Source organism: Poecilia latipinna, unplaced genomic scaffold (assembly GCF_001443285.1).
Source record: "Poecilia latipinna isolate Pla-1442-1.1 unplaced genomic scaffold, P_latipinna-1.0 Scaffold185, whole genome shotgun sequence".
Lineage (NCBI taxonomy): Eukaryota > Metazoa > Chordata > Actinopteri > Cyprinodontiformes > Poeciliidae > Poecilia > Poecilia latipinna.
Genome location: NW_015112801.1, coordinates 106,246 through 133,864, shown reverse-complemented (window position 1 = coordinate 133,864; position 27,619 = coordinate 106,246). Strand labels below are relative to the sequence as shown.

Genomic DNA, 27,619 nt, shown 5'->3' with positions numbered 1-27,619 from the left:
AAAAACAGGGTTTCCCCTCGTGGGGACCAGAGGCTGGTCCCCACGAGCAATTGAGCAATTGGTCCCCACAACGTAGTATATGTCAGGAAAATCGTCCCCACAAGGTATTACAAACAAACAAATGCACACACACGCAGACACACACACAGATGTCTGCGTGGCTATCTTTGTGGGGACTTTCCATTGACTTCCATTCATTTCTACTGCCTAAACCTTACCTTTACCCTTTTCCTAACCCTAACCACCTAACCCTAACCCTAACCAAAACTCAATTCATACCTTAGCCCTAAATCTGACTCCTGACCCAAAAACAGGGTTTCCCCTCGTGGGGACCAGAGGCTGGTCCCCACGAGCAATTGAGCAATTGGTCCCCACAACGTAGTATATGTCAGGAAAATCGTCCCCACAAGGTATTACAAACAAACAAATGCACACACACGCAGACACACACACAGATGTCTGCGTGGCTATCTTTGTGGGGACTTTCCATTGACTTCCATTCATTTCTACAGCCTAAACCTTATCCTAACCATAACCAAAACTCAATTCACACCTTAGTCCTAAATCTTACCCCTGACCCCAAAGCAAAGTTTCCCCTTGTGGGGACTGAAGCCTGAGCAGTGGGTCCCCACAACGTAGTATGTCAGGAAAAAGGTCCCCATAAGGTATTACAAACGCACACACACATGCACACACACACACGCCGCCTGGCCTAACTCCTGCTTTGTTCTGTTGACGTCGGCGTCCTGAAGGACACTGTGAATAAAATACAAATCACAAAACAATTTATTTTCGCCGGCCTGCTTGTCTGTGCTGCTATCTGATTTCAGACCTCATTTTTTTTTTCCCCTTCCGCTATTATGCGCCCGCATCATAAAAGAAACGTCTTGATGGGCAAAACATACGGCGGGATTCAGCAGAGCACAGCGGCGGTCTGCCAGCTCCTCAGACTAAAGGCCAGCTCTCACTGTGATGGTCAGTTGGAGATTCTTTTTTATTTTCATACCGTTATCATTTCCCATTTCCGCGCTTGATTGAAGCTTAAAAGCCAAAGCAGCTCAGATCGTGCCAATATAAATCTCCAGGCCCATTAATCCGCCCTGGTGTCGTCTCTTGCACAGAACTGCCCAATCGTGTCTGGATATTCATGGGGAAATTAAATGAATGACATTCAGAACGAGCTCACCCCCAGAGCAGATTGGATGGTGAAATAGGTATGCTGCTTTGGAAGCTGTGTGTTGATTATTATTTTTTTTTCTCCTGTATTGGATATGAAGGAATCCATGGCCTCTGCAGAGACAGTTAAGCTCAAGATCATGTTTTGTTTTGTTTCTTTTTTTTCTTCCTCTATCAAATAGTTCTTTGACATTTCTTTATTACTTTCCATCCCCCAGTCAATAAAGCTGATGTCTTTATTTCTGTTGATGAATTACCAGTGGAATATTACTCAAATACACCTCAGCAACTCTTTAAATGAAGTTCTGTTTCTGATATATTTTTGGGGTTTTTAAAGGAGAATTGAAATCACATCTCAAAGTGTTGATGTTGCATGAATATCATTTTGTGAAACACTACAATAAAACATTCCAGGGATCCATTTCTCGGATCTTAAACTTAAATAACTTATTTTTAGCATTTATGACAATAAATAGAGGTTGGGGGGATTTTGGGAGCCGGAGTTAACTGTCCACTATCACTGAAGCAATGATTTGTTATATTTATTTTTTGTAATAAATAATTTACATTTGTACCAGTATGAACCAGAACCAGCAGATGTATCTACAGAATCCAATTCAAATTCTACACTGATCAGAAACACCAAGGTCAACGTGCTTCATGACCAAATTTGGAACGTAGCATGGTGATAAATGATTATCATTTGAAATGTAATACTTGTGGATTTAATGTCTCATCACAGAAAAAAAACTGTTTTGTTTCAGTATAGTGTTAAATTTTTTAAATACTTTTTTATTGTTTTACTTTACAACAAAAATATGTTTTCACATATTTGTTAAAACTGTCATGATGGTGTAATATTTTAGACAATGTGAAAAGATTGATCTCCTCCAGTTCCTCCCTGAGCTGTTACTGCTGTCTGAAGAAATGCTCCGCCCTGCTCAGAAACAACCAATCAGAGCCAGGAGGAGGAGTTTAGTGCTGTGAAGGTAAAGATAATTTTATTTATATAGCACATTTTCAGCAACAAGGCAATACAAAGTGCTTCACAGGATTTAAAAGGAAATACAAACAAAATAAACTTATAGAAAGAGCAAAAGAAGATAAAGCTAATAATGTCCTCCAACTCCTATTCAGGGTTGGTATAAGTAAGTATCCTCTGGTCTAAGTGAATCAATGCTAATACAGGAGAAACAACATACTACTCCAGGAAAACTGTTTATCCGTTGTCATCGGTGACTAAGCTAACTAGACTTAGCATCCTTGGCAGGCTATGTTGTGGTGAACCAGCTGTAGACTAGCAGAGAGAAAGGGGGAGGGAGAGAGCACCAGAGTGATTGACAGCACTAAGATCCTCCTCCTGGCTCTGATTGGTTCTTTCTCACTGAGTGGGGTATTCCAAAATTACTACTGGGAGAAGGAAGAGGAGCTCAACTTTTTTCACAGATCATTTGTCTCATTATACTGTCATAACATAACGATAATTTAAAAACAGATTTTTAACAACAGATTTAAAAATAAAATAAAATAAAAGTTATACACTGCAGCTGTAAAGTTAGAATTGGTCTATGGCCTACACCAAACATGTTCATGACATTTTGTTTTTTTGCACAAAATCATTTTCAGACGAGATTTCACCTGCTCAGTCCTGTCTATTTTGAGCTGCTGAGTGTTTACGACTCTGTCACTTTTATACAAATGAGCTTTTGCTGGCCATGCCCTTCCAACTCCATATTTACACATCAGTGCATCATCATTATCCACATGAAAATGGCTGCAAACAGATGCCCAATTGTAAACTGGACATCTTTAACTCAGAGTCAGACCCAGAAGCTGAAGTGGAGCCTCCTGCACAATCATCAAGGACACAGAGAGAGATTTTTAACTGGTAAGTCAACAACAAAGAACTTATCCTTTTCCAGCAGCCATTGCACAGCACATATAGTGGTAAAACAAGCAAGCCAAATGTACTCGTCTTCTAATAACCAAGTGGCTGTAGTGTAAATTAGGGGTTACAAGTCACCTTTATTTCCAGTGAGTTGTACATTTTTCACCAGGACATTTGTCTGAAATGGTCATTCAATAATTAACAAATTAAGAGAGAAACCAACCATTATGTCTTTACTAATGTTGCGATCATTCAATTAATTTTTTATTTTTTACAAATAAATAAATCATCCATCCCTAAGTGCATTGGATTAAATCATTTAATATCTTATATTTTATTCATTTAATATTTTATAATGGTCATATCCTGATGCTTTTTTTCCTCCTTGGTCGATAGTGTTCTAGAGGATCTGTAATGTATTTCAATACTAAACAAAATGTAAAGACATCTGTACATTGTAAAAAGAAAAGAAAATAATTGTAAAATTTATGATAAAAAAATTGTAATGGATGTTACAGACTGTAACATCCAAAGCATCATATTACTGTATGATCACTGCTCTTGCTCATTATGGTCCTTTTCTTTGCTTTTATTGCCTTGTTTTTGAAATGATGCTTTACACAATTTATTTATTTAGTCTAATGCAAATATGAAACCTGTTCAATCTAAAGCAAACAGCCAAATTAGTGACAGTATCATTCACAGCTAACCCTGAACAAAAGGAGGAAAATAAAACGGCACTGGCAATAATACTGAACTCATTTCATCCATCTTCATCTAAAACCTTGTTTCTTTCTTCTTAGAAGGATTTGTGTACCCCATTCTACAAATAATTAAGATATATCTGCCCTTCTTTTGAGACTATAATATGCATAATCCTCTTGACTTTTGTCTGGGTCTCTATATTATTTTAATTCTGAGACTGAGATCTCTGGATTTCTGGATTTTAATTTAGTCATTGAAGATTTGATCTGTGACACGAGTGACGCTTTAATCCGCAGGATTAATCTCCGAGTCCGTTTTAAGAAAACGCTGCTGTGGATGAAGGAAGGAGATCATGCTCACAGATTAACAAATATGTATTTTTTGCAGTCTCACAGGGTAAAATTCCTGTGCACTTCCAGTGTCCACTCCTTCTGAAATCTGGAACATAGAGTAGTTGAACAGTTTGTATTATATTTTTTTTGCAGCCAATACAAAGAAATATTTCACAAATCACTTAGCAAGTTTTCTCCTCTCAAAGGGGTTGTTTTATGTAAAAATCGACTTTTTTCTGAGCTTTATATTATGTTATGATGTTATTTCTTTATTAAAATCATAGCTGGACTGTTGTTTTGATTCTTCCATGCATGATTGAGAAATCCTCTAATCTCCCATGGGAACCGATCAGCTTCGCAAAACACCTGGGTTTATTCTCAAATGACTTCATACAAATTTATTTTCATAATATTCTAACATCTGCGATGGACTGGCAGCCTGTACAGGGTGTAACCCCGCCTCTCGAAAATGGATGGATAGATGGATATTCTAACTTTATCCTCGTAATTTTATTTCTTATGTTTCCTTAGCGTGGCCCTAATACTCCGTCATAGACGATGCACTTATTTACCTTTCAAAAAAAGTAAAATAATTGAGCTGACAGCCATTTTCACATTTTATTTACCTTTTATTTAAATGTTTTCGGAAATAATGGGCACTTCGAGAAGGCAAAACCCAGGTTTCCAGTGATTTCAACACATGAAGCAAAAGCACTTTGAGGAGTGGACACCAGCTACATGCAGTACTTTTACACAGGATGACACAAAGCTCAAGAAGAACATGGTTAGAAAACATCTGATAGGAGGAAACTACTAGCAAAACTTCACTTACAATAATCCAATACAAGGTGTGGAAGCCACATCGTACACCCTGGAACGAAGCAAAGGGCACGTACAAAAATGTACATCAGAAATGGGAAATACTTCAATCATGTAAAAGGTATTTTATATGAAATAAGACATTTGCTTTCAAATGATAAATGTGAAAAAATTGAATACATTAATGTAATAAAAACAAGATTCCAATCATATTACCTTGCTAACATATCCATTTAATAAAAAAAGACAGGAGAAAGAGGGAAACCGAACACAGATGCAATCACCTCAAAGGTTTAACGATTTCTGACGAAAGGCAGCTTATTTTTAATCAATGTTATCTGTAACTTTATAGGGAGATTTATTATATTCCTGCCTGTTTTGCAGTGGTTTAGAGTTAGAATACTAATTGAGGAAAAAGCTACTAAACCATGGATCTGTGCCCGGAACAAACCAAGTGTTGGCCACAGGTTTAAGCAAAGGTTGTCACATGTTCTTACAAGAACAAATGAAAAAACCTGCAGGCCTAAGTTAGTATTTCACCGCATCTATATGAAGGTATATTTGGCACAAAAGTATTTGTCTTTTGCAACTGTGAAGTTGAAGTTCTGTATCTTTTATTTGTAACTGGGACCAAATTTTAAATGTAAACTTTTTTAAAAGCATCACTCAAAGAATACAATTTGTACTTATACTTAATGATGTAAAGGCTGTTGTGTATTTTCCTGACACATAGTGCCGTTTTATAGCACAATCAAGAATCTTCAGTTGTTGTAAATTGCTGCATATTTATCAAATATGACGTCAAAGATAATAGACTTCGTAATTTAAAACTGGGATTCTGTCTCTTTAAGACAGTCCTGCTCTGACACTCAGCCCTTAGGAAGTCATCGCAACAAGGCTAATTTATTAACCCTTTAATAATATTTTTAACGGTGATGCACTGAGAAGTAATTCTTATGAGGTCAGTAGAGGCGGAGCTCCACCTGATGTTTGCTAATTGCTGCTGGCTAGTCTGAAGGAGCTGAGTGGGGGAGATATCTGTGAGGCCGAAGTTTAGAAACTGCAGGTCAGAGGAGGAGATTTTACATAATGCTGCCTTTTTGAAAGAGATGTTTTCTAATTGTGAAAGACTGAAAAAACATACAATTACAAAACTCCTCCAGGATTTTTCTCTCTAACTTTAATTTCACAGCTACAAGGAACAAATACTTCCGAACCAAATATACAATTTAACGTCTCATGCAAACAGACTTAAAAAAAGGGTGTGTTTTTATGAAGTTGAATTTATTTCATCTGTGCAGGCTCCAGATTGATTTCCCATAACCTAAACTTTGTAACTTCAACAAATGAATTGATTTCACCAACTTTTAACTACAGAAGTTTGTAATTAAATAAAAGTCAGGCTAACATCAACCAGCTCCATGTTTCACATCATCACCTAAATAATTTTTTAATAGAAGAAAAACATTTTATCTATCCCAACCCCTTGCTTAGAGTAGACCAGAAAAGTTTTCTATGATGCAACTAGAATTTACTTTATCAAATACAGTTGAAACTAAATATTTACATCCAAAGTAAAAAGAAAAAACTAATTTTTTCTCACTGAAGCTGAATCAGACCATACCTTTTTATTTTTGGATAGTTGAGGCTCTGGTACTCTGGCCTACTTTGTGTATCCTGTGAACCACATGGGTTCTGCACACACTGCGGACGGTTGAGATTTCATAGTCAAGCTTACCGACCGCTTATATTCTTCCTGCCAAATTCCTTCAAGTCCCACAATCCGAATGGATACTAGTAAGTTTGATGATCTAGTTGGGCACTGAGCCCCGTTTCTCCTCCACCAGGGCAGCCAAAGCACGCTGTAATGACAATCTAGCTGCTTGGTGTCCTGGTCGCTCTCTCAACCTCATCAGTTCAGGGTTCTATACAAAACGATTAAATGTGAAAACGCTTTACTGAGATTTGCTGTGCTACACCGGACATGTCCGGCACACATCCGCTTTGAGTCGGCATTCAGTCTGCCTTGAGAATGCCTGGTTGATGTTTCCCTACTGTAAGTATGTGGGGAGTCTTTAGAATTACCAAAATGATATTTATCTGCTAAATGCCTAAACTTTATGAGGATATTTTTTGAGAGATTTTTGCAACTTAGAAGTTTACATATGTTAGCTCAGTATCATTGATATTTGTCTTTTAAGCTTCATGACTTGGGTCAAACCTTTTGGGTTTCCCACAGGAACACTTGTGGATGTATTTTAAGACCACACCTGAATCACACGGCTTTCACCTTTGATCCGATAGGAAAGTAAAAAGAAATCAGCCAAGATGTCAAGAAGAAAACTGTGCAGCTGCACCGGTCTGGTTCATCCTTGGGAACAATTTCTAGACGCTTGAAGGTGTTCATCTGTTCAGACAATTACATGTAAGTGTAGACATGATGGGAATGTCCAGCCATCATACAGATCAGGAAGGAGGCGGGTTCTGTGTCCCAGAGATGAACGTCTTTTGGTCCAAAATGTGCAGATTGATCCCAAAAGAAAAGCCAAAGACCTGATGTAAGGACAACAAAGACAGTGTTTTGGTGCGGCCGTCACAAAGACCCAATCTCAGTCCTGCGGAGAATTTGTGAGACGGCTTACAAACCTGGAAGAGTTATGCTTTTTCTATCAGGCATAATGAACCAGAACTCTTTCAAATTACTGGGGAAGGAGTCCTAAAAGGTTTGGCCCAATTCATACAGATTCCAGACAAATTTCTTTGATTTTGATCAGATATAACTAAACTTCTAAATTAAAAAAAAGTTACAAAACAATATTTGAAAAATGTTATTGCTGAGCTTTCTGGCATTTAGCAAATACAAATACTTTTTGTAATTCTAACCGACCTAAAACAAGAGAGGTTTGGTCCAATTTAGCTGTAAACAGTGAAAAACAATGTGTGTTTTTTTATTTGCTGTATGTAAATTTGATTGGGAAATTTCAAGAAATTTGGCTGAAAAGAACTTTAAGTACAGATATATTCAAGTTTGGTTCTTAAAAAGTCAAGATCACAATATACGTTTTTGGCTGTACGACAATGTCACAAAAATTTACATAAATGTCAAAGAAAAGCACAGTAAAAGGAAGGAGACGAGTTCTGGGTCCCAGAGATTCTTTTTTTAAACTTGGTATCGCTAATTTTGTTGACGTTTTTCTAAATCCTGCTAAGGGGACAGATGTCTGATAAACATAAATGAGAACAGCAAGAGAACAGTTTTCTCTCACCTCTGGGTGTTTTTGTCAATTTCATCTCAGAGCCGAATACTGTCAAATATTTTTCCGGATTATTCACACTCATCAGTAGTTGGACAAGTAATCCAACCACAACCCTTAATAATGTTTCGATATTTGTTGCTTTCAAAGTTAGGAAGGATCTGAATGTGTGTGTGAGACCTATGGTAAGGTCTACCATCTAAGTTACTCGTTTCTTTTGCGTGTGCGTGTCCTCTGCAGTTACTTTAACCAATATAACATTTTCTGGAGTGAAGTAACTGTTGTTTACAAGCTGTTGCACTTAGTCCTGATGGTTTCTATGGTTTGGGGGCCTCATCTGAGAAGGCAAATGTTCACATCAAATGAAACAAATATAGCAGAGATTCGGGTCTGAGAGTCAATCAGATAAGTTACCAGTGAAAGCGACGAGTCTTTACGACCTCTAAATCAACCTTTTTAGCACTCTGTCATGCTTTCCATTACTGATAATAGGTGCCATGATAACTGCCGAGCCATTTACTTCAGGGATGAATATCAATTATCAGTTGTTTTTTTTTTTTTTTTTAAGACACCAATCACTTGTTTGTGGATTGCTAGTTAGGGTTTTTCAAGTTTCAGTAGCAAAAACAGGTGAAAAGGACTTCATATTTCATCAGCTGGTTTGTGTTTCAGAGACCAATGAAAAGTTGGCCAGCATTGTGAGAGATGATGCACTGTTTATATTTTGATAACAGTTTTTGATCACCACAAAGCGTTCTCATTTTGTAATAACTTTTACAGAAATGTTTATTAATTGACCATGTAACAAAAAAAAAAAAAAAAAAAAAAAAAAAGCAGACTGACTGGATAATCTGTTCTGAACTCAAGAAAAGACAACTTGGGGTTATTGGAATGTTCCATACCATTTTGACATTCTGGTAGCAACCGGATCTTTGATCTAGTTATCATTATCATCTTCATCGCTGTCCCTCATTGTAATGCCTTGCATCCCTCCTTCCCTCACCGAAGCGGTAGCTTCTTCTAAGGTCAGTCGATTTCTTACGGTCTCATACATCTTACAGTTCAATGTTGAGTCCAGAACTCCCTGGAGACGGAAATCACGGTACTTTTTCTGTCACAAAGAACAGACAGTAAAGACAGAGGAAATTAATTTTTTAAAACTTTTCCTTTGTCACAAATAGGACATTCTTACTTTGAGTAAAAAAAAAAAAGATTTAGTTCTACAAAAAAAAAAATGCTAGTGATTAATGTCGACAGGCTGCTGCACAATCAAAGAGCTGAGTTGTGTGGGGGTGAAATTTGGGAAGTTTCTATCAGCAGTCGGATGCAGGAGACATTTGGTGTGTTATGTAGGCCCATAATTGTAGAACGGCTTAAAGTGTTGTTTTTATTATGGGGTTGTACGATAAGTTAGGCTTAACTTTAGAAAAAAACGTGAATATTAATTTATACTTTTATTTCTGTTTCATACCTGAATATTCTCATGAATATTCACATAATCATGAGATTAGTTTACAAAATTGGCATGTATTCAGACATCGGTGCACTGCTCTCACTTTGACAATCCTGATGAGTATCTTCAGTTGGTAGACATGCAGCTGCAGATCCATACGGTCAGTCAGCCATGTTCCAATAAGATTCATACTGCTGGTGTACCATTGCTGGAGCAAAGACACAGAAAAACAGAGTGCAGAATGGAATCTTCACATGATGTAGGCAACAAGATACAAAACGTGACGGGCAAAGGAGTATTGATGTATCTGTAAGTCTGACATGATTAAACACAAACACTGAAGATGGTTCTAAGGTCTGCTCCATCTGTTCATTATTATTAACTACTGTAAGTAAGCGATTGGTTTAATATTGTAGGGTTAAACATTCTTGAAATTTAATGAATATTTAGCAATGTCAAGCAGAGACAAAGTCCTTACATTTTAGTAGAGTAAAAGTGAGGATGGTGAAATGCCTCAACAACACCCTGGTGCCAACATGGTGGCATTAATCCAGTCCCAAACACGTAATCATAAAACTCATTGGTGGGCCTTGCAAATTAGACTTGCTGCATCCTCAAAAATATAAATTTTGATCATCAATCCAGATCCCTTCTTTGACTCAGTTAAGATTTTTGGCAATCAAATGCCAAACACAAATCCTGTGTAGACTTAGAATGTCAACAAGTTATGAGCAACATTTAAATTTGCTTGGTTTGCTGGAAAAGAAACCTGTGGAGTGCGAAGATGAAATAACATTTTTGAAGTCTGAAGGAAAAAGCTAAATTTATGACAACAGGTCTTTATGAGGGGTTTGTTCACAAACCACTTCCAAACCAAACTACTTTCAGCTCAATATGTCATGAGCTTAAATACACAAGTCATATTGAAACAGAGAGTAAACATGATAATGTTTTTTGTTACTTATAAGAATTACTGTCATTTTCATCTTTAAAGTATCAAATTTCCACTAAATTTATATTTTAGTCCAATTTATTGGATAATTTTTAAATATTAAATGTCTGATCATTTGATCAGTTACTCAGTACCTGCGTCGCCTTTTCACCAAATACTTTTTTACTCCTACTTGAGTCATTTCTTGGACAGTTACTTTTCCCTTTTACTTGAGTAAATTTCTGTTGAAGAAGTGATACTCTTACTTGTGTACAATTTTTGGGAACTCTGCCCACCTCTGAAAGTAGGATACTGCAGTGTTAAAACAGTCATGGTTTAAACAATGTCTAGAATAAATGTACCGTGTTATTTTCCTGCTCTATAAAAGCCATCGAGTTTTCAAACATAAAAATGTCATTGATTTTAAAGACATGCTGTGCTGGGGACTCAGTATCAGGAAAATAAAACCTAAGTGGGACAACTCTTCTGGCAAGTCATGTGTCAAAGACTTTGTCCTAATAAAGAGACAGTGGAGCACTGAGTGAGTACTGCTATACATGCCAAAAAAATAAGAGAAAAACAAATGGCTAAAGTTGAAGCGATGCGGTAGTACAGTCCCTCATAGTTGGTCTTCACAAGACTTCACAGGTCTTCAGGATTCCATGCCAGAAACATTTTTATTCACACACAAGCCATAGCTAGAATCTTACTGTATACCTGCAAATGAACTGGTGATGCCTACACGGAGGTCAGGCTTGCTTAAAGGACCATAAGAGAGAACTGCTATGATGAAGCAGTGCTGGGGTGAATCAGTGAAGTGACCTGGTGCCAGCAGCCTCCTATCTGTCACTGTGTGCCTGTGAAGGCTTCAGCGTGGCAGCAGGCCTGTGATCGCGCCCGGAGCACAACCCCCTGCTGAGAGGCCAGGCCTGGAGTGACTGATCCACTGACTGGCTGCTCTCCCTCCTCCCGTTACCCACTCCTCCTTCCCTGCTTTTTCTGTAGATTTTTGCACCTTGCCACGCAGCTCCCATCTGCAGCCATTTTGTGCTCGTGGTTTTCAGCGTTTTGTATTTTACATGGAAGCGGGCCTCTTTTTTCCCAAACAATCTCAAGAAAATGTTACATTACATTTAATGCGTCGCTTTTCAATCGGTTCTATCTGCAGTCTGCAGAATGGAAGATGTCTTAGACATTGGCCATAGATGTACATTGTTTTTTTTTTCCTTTTCTATGAGTAGCTTCTCTTAGAATGAAAGTATAGAAAATCTAATTAATCAGTGCAGTAATCACATCTCAAATGAGTGGGTTTCAGAAGAAATATTTCACATTTGTAGAATTATGTCGTTTTCACACACAAACACACATACGTAAGTATCTCTTAGATCTTTCACTGACGGATGTACCGTCCCTTTTAAGTGTATCAACATTTTTCTTGCATTTGATATAATTTAACATTTTGGTATTGGAGTAAGTTCAATAAATTTGTCTCCATAACCAAAACTGCCAACACAGAGAGAAAAAACTGACACAGAAACACATGAATGATTCTTTCAGAGATGAATTTGATTTCTAGATTAATTTGCTATGATGTCATACCTTCATTTATGATTTTGTCACAGTTTAGCTGGTTCGTGCAACAGTAATAGTTTGATGGATTTAAGGATTGGCCCAGGTTGTTTTACATTTCACACTAAAGATTATTTGATATTTTTTTATATATAAAATTGTTTGTTTTACGTGATAATCTAAAGCCAACTTTCTTCACATGTGGAAGCTAGACTTTCCTAACTTAGCCTTAATAGACAGTCAAGCTACCCGCAACTACATACATTTGTATACATGTACATACAATAAATAAAAATAATATGAACAATAGGATGACATTAAGAAATAAAGATATTAACATGGGGGCAGAGAAATTATCTGATGTATTAAATAGGCCTCATGAAGATCAGCAGGGGGCTAGCACTTCCTGTCAGCCAAAACAAGCGTAATATGGCTCTGAATAAATAATGCCATAACCCGACAGGGATCAAATCTGTGACATTCTAACAAGCTCCATCTGAGGGAAGCTTCCATGCGTCTTCAGCCGCGTTCTCTGTGTGTGCATTTGTGTGTTTTGACACTTCACAACATTGTGATGAAACCCTACCTATACACAGGCGAGATACATGCCGTTGCAACACACACACGCATGCACACACACACATGGAGTATGTCTTTCTATTTTCACAAGGACTTTGCAATGACATCCATTCATTTCTATAGCCTAACCCTAAACCCAACCTAAGTTCAATTCACACCTTAGTCCTAAACATAACCCCTAACCCAAAAACAGCACTTCTTTTTTATGACGACTCCGTAAGGAGCAGTTGGTCCTCACAATGTACTATTAGCATCATAAATGGGCCTTACAAGGTGAGAAATGACAGAGCACGCACACACACACACACACACACACACACACACACACACACACACACACACTGTCACATAGACAAATTTACATCTGCTAGTCCATCCCCCTTAGAGTGAGAGCTGGGAGAACGACCTCCTGCCCCCATCTGACACCAGCTCATAGCTCCTTACTGAAACCCCAAGATGCAGCCACACACCGAAACCTCACTTGTTTTCACACCCAAATCTTCACACAGCACTTTAGTCTTGACGAAGGGGGGTAGTGAGCATGATGCAAAAAAAAAAAAAAAAAAAAAGATACACCTCTCCATCTTCCTCCTCACATCCCTCTAACTCTCTTTTTGATGGTCTGATGTCAGTCCTAACAGGAAGTCTGCAGATTATTAGATCAATATGACAACCAAAGTTAATCAGAGATCCAATGTGCCCATGTGTTTGGTGGGCACACACACGTTAGTGCTCCAAGTGTGTTTTCAAGTACTCTGCTGATGGCTTCAGTCAGGGGTAAATATAGTTTGCAGCGTAAGCAGTGGCATCTTGAGTTAAAATACTGGGCATCCGGAACATTTTCACTTTATCTTACAGCCTTATTTCAAATTGTTTTAAATTAATTTCGCTCCTCAAAATTGTTTTGCACAGATACCCTAAATGTTGTTGTGGAAAATGTATTTTGATGTTTGCAACTTTATTTAAAAAAAAAAAGAAAATCATGGAATTGTAACATTCACAGCCTTCGCCAAGAAGCTCAAAATTGAGACGTTGCTAATCATCCTTGAGAAATTTCTATAGCTTAAATGTCGTCCACTTGTGGTAAATTCAGTTGCTTGGACTTCGCTTGGAAAAGCACACGCCTCACTATATGAGCTCCCACGGTTGACAGCACTGTCAGACACCAAGCATGAAGTCAAAGGATTGATGGTCTGTAGACCTTTCAGACAGGACTGTTCTGAGTCACAGGGTGAGAATCCAGAGCTCAGTGGTCTACATCGTTGGTCAATGGAAGAAGTTAGAAATCAGCAAGACTCTTCCCAGAGGTGACTGGCCATCAGAACTGAGTGACTGGCAGGGAAGAGCCTTAGGGAGGTGACCAAGAACCATCTCTATAGTTGAGAACGGTGGTGGCAGCATCATGCTACTGGGATGATTTGCAGCGGCAGAAAGATGAATGCAGACATCCTGGATGAAAACCAGCTCCAGATCACTCTGTACCTCAGACTTGTAGCATTTACGCAGATGAAAAGCAACAGATGAATACATTTTCTACACAATACTAAATGCTACTGGTCGTGCACACCAATGGATTTATTTACTTATTCCCAGTTCATTGTAATGAACAAACATCTAGAAATGTTTCAATGTTTCTGTAGACAGCAGAAATGGGCAGTTGCAAAAAGAAAGCAAATAAAACTATCATTAAGAAATACAGATACAGAGACACCAATATTTTTTCTCTTAAAAGCAGAGCGCTGGTTAGAAACAGAGGGATGCTGGCAGCTTCTGAAACTCCCTTAAGTGAAACACAACTGTGCAGGATATGGATTCGGTTGTACACTATATCCTCTATGTCCAATTATATCATTATATTCAGTTAATTAAAATACGCATTTCCACGAGGCTCATTTGTCAGATTAAAAGTAAAATGATAACCATTAAGCAGGTACTAACGATAAACCCACGTTTCTATGTTCTCATTTTACATGAGTCTTCATTGGTTGTAAAAAGAATAGCCTGGCAATACACAGGAAAAAAAGCTACGACATTATCAGCCTGAGGGTGATTAATCTATGTAATCCATTTCACGTAGTGAATTACTGAAACAATATTCTAATCCACTGATAATGACTGTCCATATATGTTGAGAAATATAAATGGATGACGCGCAAGAAGAAACAAACATTTAATCTCTTGTTGAACGCAAAAATGACCTCATTTAGTTTAAAAGCTAGTATGAATAGACTAACAGGTGTAAAAAAAAAAAAAAATCCCTACTTTCCTTTTCTAAAAAAATGAATACTAAATAGGGCTGGCATTTCATTCTGCCATCCACCGCAATCGCTTCTAACACAGATTACTCTTAAATGTGTTAAAACAGACCATGAAATGGCCTTTAAAGACATGCACACACACTTACAGAATCTCATAAAAGGCGAGTGATTTGTTTGGTCAGAGGCTCTCCTTTGTGGGGCTACTATGGAGCTTTTGTGTTGTGAAAGCCAGGAATGTTAGAGGTAAGGAGGGGCCTCACTGCAGGGAGCACAGAGGGATTACAACCAACCTGGGACTCTACCTCTTTCTGCCTCTGCTAATCATGTGTGTCTGTTTATGTGTTTAGTTATTTTAGGACCTCATCTGAAACTTTCCTGAGTAAAAAAAAAAAGAAAAAAAAAATCACTGAATCTATGGAGTGCACAGTTCTTTAAAAGATAAAAGAGTAGCTCTAAAATGAGCAAACATTATTAGGTGTAAATTAGGGCCAATGCACTATTCTTATAAAGGGAACAGTGGAAGGGGAAGTTTTAATTAAGTACACTGGAGCTGAACATGCAAGATTACGTCTTTATTTGGCCAAAATTAGCTAATTATGTACGCTTCTGTTTAAATACAAACAGCATAAATAATTTAAAGTACCTGAAGACACAATGTCTTGAAATCAAATAGTTATGGGTTCACTCCTGACCTGTTGATGTGCCCCTAAGAAAAGATGTTAACCCCAAATCAGAGTGTGGATACTTGGAAATGCAGCTGGGCCAATGTGATCAATGTAAAAGGAACATAGAGCCATTTTATAGCACAGGAAAGTGATTATGTTACCTTCAGTTGCTATGAAAAAGATGTAGATATCAAAGACAAAGGAAGTTTGACTTTGCATTGTAGCTTTATTTGACATTTTTCCAACACTTCCCCTTCAGCACGGTTCAATGCTGTCCATTGATCCCGTTTTCTACCATTCTTTGGAGCTCAGCAGACACACAGCTCCACCAGGTGTTTGTCAATTGCTGCTGCCACTAGTCTGATGGAACTGTGTGGGGGAGATGTGGGAAAAGGGGTGCTCAAAGGGGGTGGGAGCATGGGTGGGTAGGCTGCACATTGTATGAGCAAAGATTTCTCAAACATCAATGAATGAGTCAAAGCAACACTCCGAGTCGATTTAGCATAATACCCCCCTTTAAAAATTCAAACACCAGACATACTGTAATATGTGTTATTGTGCATGGTGGAAGCCATCTTAGCACCACCACAGAAGCTAACGTCTACAGTCTTCCTTATTTCTGCTCTTCGGTGTACATCCAATCAGCACCAATGTAAATGAATGTTGCTCCTCGATTGGCTACACTGCAAACATCAGCCTAAATAGTCAAGTAGCAGCATGCCAAGCTGAATTCAAATATTTTATGCCTCCAGCCAAGGAGGACAGAACCAGCAGGAGGCTGGTATAACTGCACTGACTTAACTCACTTTGATCCCAGCAGTAGGAAGAGGAGTTTCAGGAAGGAAATGATGTGATGTCATGGGGACGTTAAAACACACAATAGATAGATCAATATGTCAATAAATAACGCAAGATTATACATAATGACCTCATAAACTGACAATATTCAACAGAGTACAGATAGAAGTGCATTACGACACTATAATAGTCACTATGATGCTCGATTTCCAAGCTCTGCACTTCAAAATGATCGACAAATGTATACTGTGCATATCGACATTGTTTCACCAACGTAGCCATATCGTATTCTTTTTAAAGACCAGTTATTCTGTAGATTTTAATAAATAAATTTTAATGTAGAGATGTATCTATAAACAGAGTCTAAAAAAGGGTGACTATTTCTGTTTGTTTCTATTAATTTAACTGCACCAATGTCAAATGTTTTGAAGTTAGCAAGTTACCATCAAGTTCTTTTTCCGGGTGAGTCAGTGTGTGTTTCGTCATTGATAAACTAAAGCAGAATATGTTTCGGGTGTGTTTGTGTTTCAGCCTCTATGAGAGAGTACAGCAAAGAGGAAGAGAGAGAGAGAGAGAGAGAGAGAGAGAGAGAGAGAGAGAGAGAGAGAGAGAGAGAGAGAGAGAGCGCATGTCCTGCTGAGACCCAGCTGTGTCTGCAATTAGCAGGAGGCATGGAATGATGATTGCTGGTGCGGCAATGCTAATGCCAAGTGACAGGCTTCCTTGTGAAGGAGAGGGAAAGGCTGCTGAGTCCCACAAAGCAACACTGTTTTTTTCTTTGGCACTTTCACTACACACATGCTAACACCAGTGTACACACACAACCCCATGTAGAGTCACACACAGATAAAAGAAAAAAAATAATAGTTATTAAGGTTAGTGAGGGAGGAGGCTCCTTAAATATGGACAAAGACGTTGTGTAACGCTACCCATGCTGCCTTACAGGCTAAATTGCTCTATTGCTTTCTAGTCCGAGGTACCTTCTCACCAGTAAGAGTTCGTTGATGATGTACATCTACCGTAGCTTTTTACAATGAGCTACAAGCCATCAGCCAGGCCCCCTCTGACCTTAACAACACCAACAGGCTCTAGTCTCTCCAGGTCTGTTCAGCAGAACCAAGCTTGACCTGCAGAGAAAAGAACTCTGTGTAGAAGTCGAAAAGGACTCTGGATTGGGCACTGGGCGATATTCTTATTCTACACCATAAGTAACGTTGACACATTAAACGGCTAGTCCAAAATCCGCTAAGGTCAAAATGCTATCTGTTTTAGACTACTGCTCATGGATGGATTTGTTTAGAAAAATAAATTTTATGTTTGAGTGTTTTTTTTTTATATTATGATTTCTCATTATCATAACGTATTTTCAACATTTTCAATCAAAAGTGCGGCACAGAAAAAAATGCTTAGCCATGGCCTGTCTCTTCTACAATGCACATTGAAAACCCAATCCAAAATCTCTTTTCAATCACAAGAGCAGCACGACCACACATTGTCTGGGAAGTATAAAATCATTTGCTTCTTTGATCCCTCCACTGGCATACAGACTTCAAAAGAAATAAATTATCAGTTCTCTGATTTTCTTTGGGAAGCCGCCCTTCTTCACGTCATCTTCTTCATTAAGTCCTTTCAGTTCATTAGCAAAAAAAATCCTGCAGTTGTTATTGATATTATACTGTATGTCCGCTGTATGTCCTAGTCCATGTTTGCTTTATGTCTTGCATCATCCTCAGTGGGAGAAAGAAATCAAAACTCTAGTCCCCCTCTGACATCTGCAACAGAATCAAATGCAAACCTTCATGGAGTTTATCATGGCACCATCGGTTGAACACGAGGAAAGGAACCTTGTGCACAAACGACTCATTTGGCTCTTATTTTAACATGTAAAGTTGTAAAATACTTTTACACATACTCCTGTAGGACATTATAGGTATAAGAATTTGGGCTTTTTCATTACCTACTTAAAATATTTACCTTCCTTGGCTGAAGAGTGATAAAAATATTAGCGTTGGACTCAGTGTACTCAAAGTTCTTTGTCAGCTCTTGCCCTTTATATCAAAAGCACAATCAAAACTGATAATTTATTGCTGTTTGAGCACAGTTAAATGGCAACAAAATGGGCTTTGTGGGCATCGCGTCCATGCAGCTGGCTGGAGGAGCGCTGAGGGGAAAAAGGATGGCCGGCCACCTCAGCAACGGCATCATAGGAGAAAAGTAAATGTTTATCTCAGATCCGAGTTTCATTTCAGGCTGGCAATCTGGGTCTCTTTCAGAACTCTACCTGCAAGTGTCAGTTCAACGGGCAAGTGAGACTCAATAAAGAGCAACTTTATAAAAACACGGTGCCTTGAAGAATGAATGGCTGTATATCGGGGCAATGGGTGGTTGGGTTGAGGGGCCATGTTGTGAGGAACTAAACAGTTGGAATTACGGTCAGCAACCAGTCATTGAGTAAATATACAATGAGCTACAGAAAAGCTCTGTGGTTGACAATAAAAGGGAAAAAAAGCTGCCAGCTTCAGGCCCTGAGAAAAGTGAGCCATTCTACTTACAAAAAGCCGCTTAGGGGTGGATTGAGGAAAGAAAAAAGAAGGCTAAAACACTTGTGGGCTCAGGGAACTCTATAGGGGGAGTGAAAATGGAATAAGCCAGCAAGCACTTGAGGGCCCCGCCGAGAACCTGAATGGGATAGAGGGGTGTAGTGACTGAGGGGGGTCTGGGGAAGGTGAATGGCCTTCTTTTTGGGTCCAATTTGTCTCTTTTCACCCCACTCGCCCTGCTCCGGCTCTGACAGATGTACAAAGAAGGAGCGGCGCTGGGCCACTCATCCACATACACCCATGAGCAGCTGTCACTTTTGTCAGACAAGTTAATCAAACAAATGCCACCGTACCACCCTTTTTAATAAGGCAGAGGGAAGAGGAATGGAGGGGAACTGTGAAAGGGTGATAGAGACCGAAGAGATGACATGTGTGTCTTCGATCAATTCATCCCGCCTGCCCGCATCAATAAACGAGTGGGAGCGCGACAAAGGATAAGTTGCCATTAAACTTGTATTTTCCTCCTCTCGGGGTGATCAAGGTTTTAGTGTTCTTAGCCGCTTCCTCGCAGCAGCGCAGATCTGGGAATACTAGCGGAGGATTTAGCTGCACCCCCCTCCCCTAAAGAAAAACGACGGCAGAAAACAAAATGCATTCTCTCAGTAATTACAAAACACACTAAGCTGCTTAGAGACTTCATTAAATGGAAGTGAAACCTTTTGTGATTGTTTTGAATAGCCACATACAGTCTAACAGCTGGATATGTTTTCTTTGTTGTTGTAAACTCAGCCTATTACACATTTTTTTCTGCTGTTTGGTGATGTAATCTCGTTACAGTGATAATTTTAATAGGAGACAATTAATTAATCACAGGTGCGAAAAACAAAACAAAAAAAGTCATTCTGTTCAGGTCTAAAATTTAAGAACACTTTGATTCATTGCTGCATTTCGTAAAGCTAAATGGTTAAATCTTAAGCTATACACAGATACTGAAATGGAGATCATTTTGTTTCCATATCCAGTTGTTCAGTATTTGTGGATTCACTCATTCAAAGAGTTTCACGTAAAATTTAACTCCATATTATTCATGGGAAAGTTAATGCAGCTGGAAAAGGTGAAATATTACATTCTACTAGCTGGCGTTAGCAAAGCAGCCAATCCTGGAGCGTCATTCATTTTTCTTGCAGATGATTGGCTAAACCCCAGGAGAGGAGATGAGGGAGATGATACATATAAAAGCCTCTGTGGTATTTACAGGACACTTTTTCACTTTTTCAACATGTCAATTAAAGTCAAAAACATAACACAATAAACAGAGAACCACACATCGCAGAAGCAAATAAAGAGAAGTTATAAAAAGTTATAATCCAGATTAAAACTCATGATGTTCCACCTATTATTAGTCAAAGGCAGTTATAAGCAAATGAGTTCTTAGCCTTCATTTAAAGCAACAAACATTTCTGGAAGTTTGTTGCAGATAAAAGGAGCATGAAAACTGAATTTTGCTTCTCCATGAAAAAACGGTTGAAGCCATCAGACGAGTGGATATGCTGAAACTTCGGAGCAAGTTGTTTATTCTGAGGATGAAGAGTAGACTAGAACCAGAAGACCTAAAGAGGTCTAGAAGGTTGATACAACAACAACAGATAATTGATGTACTTTGGTGCTAAGGCGTTCAGTGATTTATAAACTAATAAACAGTATTTTAAAGTCTATTCTCTGAGCTACAGGGAGCCAGTGGAAAGAATGGCTCCCTGTGAGAAAGTTAAATAAAGTACAGGAAACAACATATGTGCTTTTTGGGTTCATCATAAACAAAATTAGATAAAAAGAAATATATAGCTTTTCAGATTTAAGAATTATAATTCTGTGGTGACACTTTATTTGGGGTGTGCATAAGACTGACATGACACTGTCATAAACACGACATACATAACATGCTATGGAAATGAAGGAGTCTTTATGAATGTTTATGACTGTTGTCATGAAGTGTCATTCGGTAAATAATGACACTTTTAATTCAAAGTTGACAATTTTAATGGACTTTTAAAACAACTTTAAGTGCAACTTTGCCTTATCGCTGAGATAAGGGTGTCCAATGATGTGTTCTGTATTTACAAATACGAGTGAAGTCAAGTGATGTGACATCAGTTTTATAAAATTGTTCTCTTTGCTGGGAGCTGGCAGTTCAGAAGACAGTGAAGCGGTGAAGCGTCCCCGGACAGCCAAGTGACGGCAGTCGACTGTCTGCTGGCATTCTGTGCCACACCACCCAGTAATTATCAACCCCCCCACCCCGACCCCGGCACAACCAGAGCAGCGGCAGAAACGACAACCTTTAATTGTCCCGTCTGAAACTTGATCTGACCCCTTCTGCTCCGTGGCACGCATCGAGTCGGCGAACACAGCGAGACAAGCGGGAGCATCAGCAACCGAAAGTGATTTAACGCACAAGTGCAATTTTGCCACACTTGTGAGTCTGATAACCATCCAAGGTCAACGGAAATACTTCAAATCAATCAATGAGCCGCACTCCTAATCCTCTCTGGGCAAAGACAGATTAAGTGTATAATTGACTGATGTAATCCCAGTATCTGCAACTCCAGGGGGCGGGAGGCAAAGGGGAGAGGAGGGGGAGGGACAAGGTGGCTCAAAGATTTACTGGCCAACAGCCTCATCTGTGTATTCCTCATTCTTAACTTGCTTTTTTTTCCCCTCTGCATTTACCCTACCTGCTTGGCTTGCACACTGAGATGATTGCGAGGGGTGGAGGAGGGAGGGGTATCAGTTTTACAGCTGTGGTGTATCAGTGTGAGGCTGGATTTGGCTCAGACTAAATGCAGAGCTTTTTTTTTTTTTTTTTTAATCAGCAATCCCCAGTCTGTGCAATGCTAAATTCCGCCCCACCCCACCACCCCCATCAATTTAAGTACATCTGCTTTAATCTGAGCCTCTCTGGCGACCGTTTTGAGAGCAAGTGAGGGTGCAGCAGACAAAAACAAAATCTATTTTTTGCCTATGCTTTTGACACATGTAAATGAGTTATAGACACACATCTTTAGAGAATTATTGCAAGTCATCATTATCATAAACCTTTAAATAGTAGCCAAAAAACCACAGCACTGATAATTAGGTCAAAGAAAGAAATTACTATAAGAAAGAAATCAAACTTCTTCCAAAACCTGACTAACATTCTTTTTCTCTACAATGAAAAACTGCAGTAAAACAAATAAAGGTTGCAAACTGTACATGTTTCGGGTATCTGATTCAATATTAAGACATCTAGAATGTCACACAAATTGTTTAGCACTTTATCAAGTCCGAAGACTCCAATGTGCTTCACACCACATTCAGTTATTCACCAATTCTTTCACACGCTGATGGCGATGAGCTACATTGTAGCCACAGCTGTAGGCAGACTGACTACAGCAGTTTCGGACCAGCAACCCACCAGTTCCAGGACAAATCCCTACTTCCTGCTCTGCTGCTGAATGAGCTCCATCCTCCGTCACTGATAACGCGGTATTGTTGCAAAGTATTTTTATTTCTGACAAAATCAAGCTAGCGTGCTCTCACAGATTCGACATGTGAAGTTAAGCAGGTTTCAACTTCAAAAGCCTTTGAAAAACATCACTGACTCCTACCTTAGGACACAAGAGTGCAAAGTATCATTTTAAAATGTGACCAGTGTATTTGTCCTCTCTTTTTGTTAATCAGTGGATGAAAGCTGTTCAGTTCAGAGACAAAATTTCACAAAAAAAAAAAAAAAGACCTTGGGATATGATAGATCACAAAGAAAACAACTTCATAGCAGCTAAGGGGATTTCAGAGGCGCATTTAGGGTTTAATCATTGTGCCTCACACACCTGTTTTCAGAGCAATCTCACAAAACTGCAAAATATATAGTGGAATGATTGGATTAACACATTTCTAAGCTGCCGATGAAAGGATGAGTCATCCTTGGACATCTCTCTCTCTTCCTATCACTTTCAAAACACGTCCACGCACACGCACACACACACACACACACACACACACACACACACATCATTGTACTTCTATACAGACTTCCACTCATTTTAGTGTCTGCATTTATGACTAACCACCCAAATATTTTCCTCAGCCCTAACCATTACCAGTCTATTTCTAACCCCATCAAAGCTTAATTCATAGCTTACCTCTAAATCTAACTAGTGGAGCACAGCAGAACTGCAAGATAAAGTGAGGACTGGGAAAAAGTCCTCACTTTACACAAATGACCTCCTGTTGTTGGTAAATGTTGTGAAAGTGGTCCCCTACACGTGGTATATACAAGTACACACACTCACATGCACACCTACTCCAAATAACACAAATAACACACAATCAGACACACACACTTCCCCAAAAACCTGTTTAAAAAAATCTCCTCCGATGTGCCCCTCCTTCACTCTGGAATCTCTGAAAGAATATTTAAGGCCAATCTGCCTGCATCCCCACACATGCTGCTTTGAAAAGATTCAGTCTTACACCGCACACCCGTCAGCCTGATGGGAGCACTGACACATAAATTGGCACTAATAGACTCTTTTAAAACAATGACCTTACTGTGGCTGACACTAAGTGCATGACAAAAGCCTAAATAAAGTGGCACACAGTACAGACAATGGCAGCAAGACATGGTTAGAGTTAATTTAATTTACCTAAAGTCTTATAATCCAGCCCCCATTCCCACCAATAAAGTGAGTCTTATAAATACTCACTTTATTGGAGGTGGATTAACAATATTTCGTCTGACATCTCAAGTTTATCTTAAAAAATGTTTCCTAAGGAAAAGGTATTTTGATGAAAAATTAAGTAAAGACCACATTTCTTTTTTGTATTGTTTTTTACAAATACAAAATGCCGGGAGCGTCCGCCGTTAGTCGCAGCTCTCTTCCTCGCAGTACCTGGTTTAACTTTCTCTGTTTGCCTGCTGCGACTCAAAATGTTTTTGTTTTATTTTCAAATTTGACAGTGTTTCTGAAGTTAGGTAGGACTTTGTCACCAGCACAGAATGTTCAGCAAACATTAATACCATCATCTTTAGCTGATACAAACTCAAAACAGTGATGGCATGTCCAGCTAAAAGCATGATCTCTTTCCTCCCTCTGTTGTTGTGTGTGGTACTAAATGCTTTGTACAAATTTTACAGAATGGAGGTGTGATGCAGTGTAAACGTGGTGTGCAAATCGGGGGTTGGCCCTAATCTGCACTGCTTGCGTCTGCAGTTCACCACAGAACGGACTACACAGTAACAACCTGTTATGGTCAATGAGAGCGTTTAGTATCTCTGCGCCGACATCCAGCAAAATTATCCCCAATAGATGTGAGTTATGCTGATGATGTGATTTGTGACGCCACTTAACACGACGCAAGAAGACTGAAAAAATATCAGTTTACAAAGAAAGATGACAAAAATAGAAATGTACAGTGACTTGTTTAAGTAACTTTAATTTGATTACTGGTTTGGAAATAGTAACAGTAGTCATATTAGAGCAACGCGTTGCCAGCATCGCTGATCTTCAGTGTCTGAGCTCGATTCTTGAACTTTTAGTTTTATGGAAACATGAACGCTCAAGTTAATATATTCTTTCCAGTTTTCCAGAGCCGAGTGTGACGACACACAGAAAACAAGTCCGACTTAGTAGGAATGAGTGAAGTAAACGGCTGTTTGAGGACTTACTGTCTTGATGTGATTAGAAATATAATCTCTTTTGTACGGCACCCTCTTATTCTGCACTACGGCTTTAAAAACTTTAATCTTGTCAGTCGGTGACAAGATGGGTATTCTGCTGGGTAAAAACAGATCCAGTCTTGAAAAGTCAGAATAGATTGTAAAATGTTGAGCAAAAACTGTTTTCTAAGCATGTTGTTGTTTTTTTAAACCTTTGGGCAACGACAGCTCAGGAGGTAGGTGTTCATTTGGTTAGTAAAAAAAAAAAAATACAGAGGGAGGGAATGAGTTCCCAAGGATTAGTGGGAGACCATGTTGACCCTATTTTAAAGACACCCAAACAGACAGAAAACTGCTGAAAGTGATGTCATGTGATGGTAGATGTTAATGCTCATTTGTTGCAACTTATCCACATTTGAGATGGAGAGATATTAAGAAGTCATGTCTTTTACTCTGTATTTCTCTCTTATAAGCTGAATATCTCTCTAATACATCCTGTAAAGGAGTGGAGTATTTAGACCACAGCCATTTTCAACTGGACATTTTCCCATGTGGAAAACCTGAGCGGCAAATTACACATTGTTGGTGTTCAGAAACAGAGTTTTACTGCATCCTAAGCTGTCACAATGTCCCCACTGGGAAGGCACAGATTCTTAGTGTGTCCTAACAATGAACCAAGACTTGGTGCAATTCTCCAAGTAAACACATTCAGTAACTCAATATATAAGAATGAATACTTAGTTACTAATGAAAATGATAATTATAATCATAGTGATAGTAAAAGCCTTACCAGATATATTATATATTGCTTCCATAAATGTTTAGATTAAGACTCGGTCGACTTTTCTGATCCCAACTTGGTTTTACTACATTGCTGGATTTAAAAGCTGACCAATCTTAGTGAATTTTAGTCATAATTTGACAAACATTAAATATTTTGAATACGGTTGAAGACGTTAAAATGTTGAATAAAAAAAAGTGTGATGACATTTAAAAGTAAAGACTTATTTTAATATTGATATTTTAGTGAACAACTTGACTGTCATGTAATATGTAGATATAACATCACTACGGAAGATTATATATATGTTGTTCTGGCAATTAGTTTCCATTAAATTAGATTCAATTTAATTCAACTTTGTACAGAGCGATGAAACCAAAAATGCTTTTAGCAGTCATTTAACAGGCTTATAAAAGCCCACATGACTTGACTTAAATGCTAATCTCATATTGTTCCTGCCATGTTGAACCAGACAAAAGGAAAAAGGGAAGAAAAAGAAAAACATCTGAAAAAAGAATGGATTGTAAAAAAGCACAACAGGGCCGCAGAGAGCAGTTGCTGACACCTTCACACGCCTCTTTGGTGCTGAGGGAAGAACTGATCTGGAATGACAACAAAGAAACTAAAGCGAACACAAATTTCAGCAGCAGTCTCCTAGGTGAGGGGGAAAAAAGGCTACATGGCAAGACAGCGGTCAAGTGTCAGACACCTCTCCATCAACAACAGTCACACAAACAGGGACTGAGACAAAATGAGAGAGGCACAAACCTAAGGCCTAAATTCAACACAGCGGCACACATGGAAAGAGGCAGGCCGATGAACATACAGTTTGAGAAGAGCTGCAGGGAAGCTCAGCCTTCACAGGAACTAGTTTCAACGTTAGCACACACTAACTAAAGCTGAATTATGTTTTGTGCACGGTTCTCTACATAAAGCTGCTGAGGTAAGGTTCACATGTTCCAACATGAACATTTTGATGAAACATTATTTCTTGCAGTCAATACACCGAAGTACTGCGTGATTTCAGATGTTTGGCTGTCATGGCCAGTAGTTACAGTTTCCGTTTTTTTTTAAACTCCCCCTGAAGGCAGCTGCCACAGACCCACTGTTTGATACATGTCACCCATTTATTAAGGTGAACAACTTTACATATTCAGTCGACTTAAAAGGACATTTAGAGCTGCTGGCCCTTTTCAGTAGGAATGTTGTAAAGTTTTACAACCCAGTTTTACCCAGTTGCTAACATTTGACCTGTAATGAGCCACTTCTACACTATGTTTCTTGCTGAAAATTGCCTGCACTGTAACTTTCATTTAAGAAATGGTCAAGTTTGAGTGAAAGTAAAGAGAAAAATTCAACCAAAATGTGCTTGTTTTAATATAAGAGCTTATAAAAAAAGCTTCACAAAAGTATTTCGATATTTCTATCATTCATAACTCGGTTGCTGAGTAAAGTGTGGGTGTGGATTTGTACAGAAAGCAGGCGTTGCTGCTTACGTACGTCAAAAAGTCTCTCGACGTAAATCTCCTCGTTGACCTTCTCGCGCAGCATGTCCTGGGAATGACGAACAAAGGTGACATAGCAGTCTGCGACATCCATCCCTGGCTTCTGCAAGACAGCAAATAAAGACAAACACAGATGGAGATGAAGATGCACTTAAAGCTCGATGTTCTTTTCCTTTTTTAAAATAAACACACATCCGATATTTGATTAACACTCCTTTTTTTTGGATCTAATTAATTTATCCTTAGGGAAATGGATATGTACCTCATACTTTCAAAGGTGGTTTAATTAAAATGCTATTAAAAAAAACAGATAAAACAGAAATCCTAGCCAATTAGTTGAGTGAACATTTTTAACAAAATAATCTGGAGGTTTTAATGCATGCTATCATCATTACACCGAAAAAGCTGTGAAAATTTCCTGACGATATCATTGCAGCAAAAATAGACTTGTTTCTATGCTGGTCCCGCTCGGTCTCAGTGTTGCAGTAAAACAAAATTACTCTACAGAGGCTGAGAAGACAGAATGACAACAGGTTGGCATGAAGCTGATTTTTCAGGGAACTCATTTGAGTACAAATCTTTTTAATTAACCAGGTACAGTGGGGAAAATAAGTATTTAGTCAGTCACCAATTGTGCAAGTTCTCCCACTTAAAAAGATGAGAGAGGCCTG

The 27,619-nt window shown here is 38.7% G+C and overlaps 1 protein-coding gene across 5 annotated transcripts in view; it reads right to left on the bottom strand.

Moving 5' to 3' along the window:
- Positions 1–4,709: 4,709 nt before the first annotated feature.
- cadpsa (Ca2+-dependent activator protein for secretion a) overlaps positions 4,710–27,619 on the bottom strand; it is a 94,999-nt gene continuing 72,089 nt past the window's right edge. For 4 of the 5 annotated variants that reach the window (XM_015030515.1, XM_015030518.1, XM_015030517.1 and 1 more), the window contains 3 exons: positions 26,944–27,051; positions 9,731–9,835; positions 8,396–9,285 (listed from right to left, as the gene is read on the bottom strand). In XM_015030515.1, coding sequence (XP_014886001.1) covers positions 9,112–9,285; positions 9,731–9,835; positions 26,944–27,051 — 387 coding nt within the window. In that variant the 3' untranslated portion in view covers positions 8,396–9,111. Of the gene's footprint in view, positions 4,973–8,395; positions 9,286–9,730; positions 9,836–26,943; positions 27,052–27,619 lie in introns of those variants that run through there. The other variant, XM_015030516.1, reaches the window with a different exon arrangement.